The following is a 6,004-nucleotide window of genomic DNA, read 5'->3' as shown; positions in this document are numbered from 1 at the left end:
AGGCGACGAGTGGAACTTGTAGTTTCATGTAAAGAGGAGCTTAAGGCAAAGGTTCACACCGTGGTTTACACCAAGGAGCGCGAGGAAGATGAAGAAAGTGTAGGCTCCTCAAATCATGTTACAATCCAAAATGAGTACGATTCTCTGCCTCAAATAAAGACTGATGAAGAGTTAGAAGATATTGTCTGGTGTTGTCATATATCTGTCAATGACAATGATCCTTTAGAAGAGAAAGATGCTGGAGATGCTCCATCGAAACTTGAAGAAGGAGTAAAAACCACAATAGACCTTTGAAAGAAGTTAACATTGGCACTGATAAAGACCCAAGGCCAACTTACTTGAGTGCCTTTCTAGAAACTGATGAAGAAATCACTTATATGAATATACTCAAAGAATATAGAGATGTCTTCGCTTGGAGTTATAAAGAAATGCCTGGATTGAATCCTAAAGTAGCGGTCCATCAGTTGACAATCAAAAATGGTTCTCGTCCCATTAAACAAGCTCAAAGACGCTTTAGGCCAGACTTGGTTCCATTAATAGAAAATGAAGTTAATAAACTCATTGAGGCAGGCTTTATTCGTGAGGTTAAATATCCTATATGGATTTCAAGTATTGTTCCTGTGAAGAAGAAGAATGGTCAAATTCGAGTATGTGTTGACTTTAGAGATCTTAATAATGCATGCCCTAAAGATGAGTTTCCTCTTCCCATTCCAGAGCTGATGATTGATGCCACCACTGGATATGAGGCAATGTCATTCATGGACGGTTCTTCTGGCTATAATCAAATCTGCATGGCTCCAAAGGATGAAGAACTCACCGCATTTCGCACACCTAAGGGTATTTATTGCTACAAAGTGATGTCATTTGGTTTAAAGAATGCTGGTGCTACATATCAAAGGGCTATGCAAAATAAAAATGTTGAATGTTATGTGGATGACCTGGTGGTAAAATCCAGAAAGAGGAGTGATCATTTGAAAGACTTAAGAATGGTGTTTGAGCTGCTTCGAAGATATCAACTAAGGATGAATCCATTGAAGTGTGCCTTTGGAGTTACTTCTGAAAAGTTTCTTGGCTTCATTGTGAGACATCGAGGAATTGAAATTGATCAAGCCAAAGTTGATGCAGTATTGAAGATGCCTGCACCTCAAAACATTCATGAGTTAAAAAGTCTCCAAGGAAAGCTAGCCTACTTGAGGAGGTTCATCTCAAACCTAGCAGGACGATGCCAACCATTTGGTCATCTCATGAAGAAAGGCGCTCTTTTTAATTGGGACGAAACATGTAGCGATGCCTTTAAAAGTATCAAGTCATATCTAGCAAAACCTCCAGTTTTGGCAGCCCCTATACCTGGAAAGCCATTGATACTCTACATTGCGGCACAAGAAAGGTCCGTAGGAGCCCTGTTAGCTCAAGAGAATAGTGAAGGCAAAGAAAACTCTCTTTACTACTTGAGTAGAACGATGACACCAAATGAGCTGAACTATTCACCGATTGAAAAATTGTGCTTGGCGCTAGTCTTCTCAATTCAAAAGATGAAGCATTATTTTCAAGTCCATGTTGTTCGTCTTATTTCTAGAGCAAATCCCATCAAGTTTGTTATGTTGAAACCTGTCCTTAGTGACCGACTAGCAAGATGGTACCTCCAATTCCAACAGTTTGAGATCGTGTACATCCCTCAAAAAGCTGTGAAAGGACAAGCATTGGCGAATTTCTTGGCAGACCATCCGATACCGAATGATTGGGATTTAACTGATGAGCTTCCTGATGAAGATGCAATGTTAATTGAAGTTCTACCTCCTTGGAAAATGTACTTTGATGGAGCTGCACATCGTGGCGGAGCTGGTGCTGGTGTAGTGTTCATTACTTCACAAGAAGAGATCCTACCATTCTCATTTTCTTTGAAGCAATGTTGCTCCAATAATGTCGCTGAATACCAAGCGTTGATACTTGGACTTGAGATGGCCGTTGACATGAAGCAATTAAACTTACAAGTCTTTGGTGACTCTCAGTTGGTGATCAACCAACTCTTGGGAAGTTATGAGGTGAAGAAGCCTGAATTGCGTCCTTATCATGATTATGCTCAAAAGTTGATAGGATGGCTTGGAGATGTAACCCTTCAACATGTGCGTAGAACGGAGAATAAGAAAGCTGATGCATTGGCTGCTCTAGCTTCAACACTAACCCTTCCTGATCAGACGCAAGTGACTATTTGTCAAAAATGGATAGTACCACCGCCAAATGAGGAAGAATGTATAGAAAATGAGTTTAATCATTTCGTCGCCATTTCTGAAGTCGCGAAGGAAGAGTGGAGACAACCCATTATTGACTACATGTGTTATGGGATACTTCCAGAAAATCCAAAGAGAAGGACTGGCATTCGTCGTCATGCACCTCGCTTCATTTATTACAAGGACACATTATATAGAAGATCATTTGAGGGTGTACTATTACGATGTCTGGGAGAGGAAGAAGCAATTCAAGCTTTACAAGAAGCACACTCGGGAGTGTGTGGATCACATCAATCTGGACCAAAACTCCACTTTCACATAAAGAGGATGGGGTATTATTGGCCAACCATGGTGAAGGATTGCTTAGATTATGCTCGGAGGTACGATGCTTGTCAATTTCATGCGAATTTTATACATCAGCCGCCCGAAGTATTACACCCAACTATTGCATCTTGGCCATTTGACGCTTAGGGACTGGATGTTGTGGGACCACTACCAAAATCTTCTGGTGGACACTTGTACATCTTGGCTGCAACAAATTACTTCTCAAAATAGGCTGAAGCTGTCGCTCTTAAAGAAGTGAAGAAAGAGAATGTTGCAAATTTTATCCTAGTGAATATCATATATCGCTTTGGCATTCCTCGCTACATTATAACAGACAATGGCAAGCCATTTGATAATAAGTTAATGAACAAAATTTGTGATCTCTTTAACTTCAAGCAGCGTAAATCTTCTATGTATCATGCTGCCGCCAATGGTCTTGCTAAAGCATTTAATAAGACTCTATGCAACTTCCTTAAGAAAGTTGTCTCCAAGTCCAAGCGAGATTTGCATGAAAGAATGGAAGAAGCTTTGTGGGCATATAGAACGACATACCGCACTCCAACTCAAGCAACACCATATTCACTTGCTTTTGGAGTTGAAGCAGTCTTGCCACTTGAGCGTCAAATACCTTCCTTGAGACTCGCTATTCAAGAAGGGCTCACTGAAGAAGAAAATGATCGACTTTATCTTGCTGAGTTAGAAGCACTTGATGAAAAGAGGCTAGAAGCCCAACAAAACCTTGAATGTTATCAAGCTCGTCTATCTCGTGCTTTCAATAAGAAGGTTCGCTTGAGGTGCTTCCAAGTTGGAGACCAAGTTCTCGCAATAAGAAGACCCATCATTACTTCGCACAAGTCTGGGGGCAAATTTACCTCAAAGTGGGATGGACCGTATGTCGTACAAGAAACATATTCACATGGTGCTTACAAGCTTGTTGATGCAGATGGCGTAAGGATCGGTCCTATTAATGCAAAATTCCTAAAGAGGTACTACCCTTGAAGTAAGATGATGCTCTTTAAGGTACGAGCCTAAACTGCATGTCACTCCTGGCCCGCAAAAGTATAAACTGTGTACGGCACATAACAAAAAAACAAAAAAAAAATTCACTCAATCCCCCAAAACTACGTTGTGACTTGATCCTCTTCATTGAGGTACGTAGGCACTTAGAATATATCCTAAGTTCAGTTGCATAAGTGTAAAAAAAACCACATGTTCCCACTTGATCTGTCACATGACAATCAAAGCGGTAAGTATTTTGTTTTATCTTTTGTCCCATCAAACTTTAGACTTGTACGAAGTATTCATTGGTCAATAGATGGGGGCAAACCTTTAAAAAAAATGAGTTCGGTTAACAAGATGCTTGGAGTTTCTTTAAAATTGAAGTCTTCAAGTCTTCTAAGTATGCAAGTTGAAGTCAATCCTCTAAGTATACAGGCTGAAGGTATGCAAGTCTTCCAAGTATGCAGGTTGAAGTCTTCAAATCCTCCAAGTATACAGGCTAAAGGTCTTCAAGTCTTCTAAGTATGCAAGTTGAAGTCTTCAAATCCTCTAAGTATACAGGCTGAAGGTTTTCAAGTCTTCCAAGTATGCAAGTTGAAGTCTTCAAATCCTCCAAGTATACAGGCTGAAGGTTTTCAAGTCTTCTAAGTATGCAAGTTGAAGTCTTCAAATCCTCTAAATATACAGGCTGAAGGTCTTCAAGTCTTCCAAGTATGCAAGTTGAAGTCTTCAAATCCTCCAAGTATACAGACTGAAGGTTTTCAAGTCTTCCAAATATGCAAGTTGAAGTCTTCAAATCCTCCAAGTATACAGGCTAAAGGTCTTCAAGTCTTCCAAGTATGCAAGTTGAAGTCTTCAAATCCTCTAAGTATACAGGATGAAGGTCTTCAAGTCTTCCAAGTATGCAAGTTGAAGTCTTCAAATTCTTCAAAGTCTGCAAGTTGATGTATTCAAATTCTTCAAGTCTGCAAGTTGATGTCTTCAAATTCTTCAAGTCTGCAAGTTGATGTCTTCAAAGTCTTCTAAGTATACAAGTTGAAGTCTTCAAATCCTCCAAGTATACAGGCTGAAGGTCTTCAAGTCTTCCAAGTATGCAAGTTGAAGTCTTCAAATTCTTTAAAGTCTGCAAGTTGATGTCTTCAAATTCTTCAAGTCTGCAAGTTAAGGTCTTCAAATTCTTTAAGTCTGCAAGTTGAAGTCTTCAAATTATTCGAAGTTTGAAAGTTGAAGTTTTCAAGTCTCGACCTCTAAATTACCTTCCTTAAGGTGAGGATGCGTATCCATCCTCTTTTCACATTAAGGATACCATAAAGTTACCTTTCCTTAGGGCGGGGATGCGTATTCATCCTCTTTTCTCCTTTAAAGAATACATTTAGATTACCTTTCTTAGGGCGGGGATGTGTATCCATCCTCTTTTCACCTTAAAGAATACCTTTAGATTACCTTTCTTAGGGCGGGGATGAGTATCCATCTTCTTTTCACCTTAAAGAATACATTTAGATTACCTTTCTTAGGGCGGGATGCGTATCCATCCTCTTTTCGCCTTAAAGAATACCTTTAGATTACCTTTCTTAGGGCGGGGATGCGTATCCATCCTCTTTTCGCCTTAAGAATACCATAAATTACCTTTCTTAGGGCGGGGATGTGTATCTATCCTCTTTCGCCTTAAGAATATCAGCTGCATGATAGAATTTAAAGTTAACTTCAAAAAATCACCTAGAAAGATTTTGAAGGTATTAAACCTTGAATTTCGGATATATTGTAGACCTTTGTGTCTAGATTCTAAATAATCAAGCGGCTTGTGATTTCGTCGTTCCTACATCAAGACACAAGAGTTTTAGTAAAGCCACACAAATCTGGAATTTTCAGCATGACAGAATTTAAAGCTAACTTAAAAAAAATCATCTAGAAATATTCTGAAGGTATTAAATTCCGAATTTTGGATATGTTAGAGATCGAGAAGTCTAGTTTCTGAAAAATCAAACCGTTCTTGATTTCGATTTTTCTACAATGAGATATGAATTTTCTACGACAAATGTGTCAAGCTGTAGAAAGGGTGACGAAAATCAGAAAAAGGGAGGAAAACTACCTTGAATTATGCCCCTTTCGTCACAGGCTCGTAGCTCACAATCTGCAATTGAAGACAAAATTATGGATACTATGTGTCTATTTATAGATGTCATGTGGTGGGAATAAAATCTCTCTCCTAGTCCTATTACAATTTCTTTTTTTTGCTAGGACAATGAAAAAGGATATGAATTTGAAATTAAGTGGGACTACAATTCCTAGTTCAACTACATTTTGAATTTAAATGGCATCATAAAATCCCTCTCCTAGACTAATAGCAATTCCTTTTTCGCTATGCTAAAGTAATTGACAGAAATAATGTCCTAGTCAAATTGGTTTTCCTATTGCTTTTTAACAGGCATATATTTGCCTCCTATCATGATTCA

The 6,004-nt window shown here is 38.9% G+C and overlaps 1 protein-coding gene across 1 annotated transcript; it reads left to right on the top strand.

The window, feature by feature from the left end:
- Positions 1-428: 428 nt before the first annotated feature.
- LOC125850929 (uncharacterized) lies at positions 429-4,451 on the top strand (the record flags this gene model as incomplete). Its single annotated transcript, XM_049530751.1, has 3 exons — positions 429-2,657; positions 2,784-3,500; positions 4,239-4,451. Coding segments are annotated over exons 1-3 (3,159 nt in total), but the record flags the coding sequence as incomplete, so codon positions are not given.
- Positions 4,452-6,004: the final 1,553 nt, after the last annotated feature.

This window comes from Solanum stenotomum, unplaced genomic scaffold, assembly GCF_019186545.1.
Source record: "Solanum stenotomum isolate F172 unplaced genomic scaffold, ASM1918654v1 scaffold21049, whole genome shotgun sequence".
Taxonomy (NCBI): Eukaryota; Viridiplantae; Streptophyta; class Magnoliopsida; order Solanales; family Solanaceae; genus Solanum; species Solanum stenotomum.
Note: the sequence above shows the minus strand (reverse complement) of the source record. Positions and strands in the feature narration are given on the sequence as shown.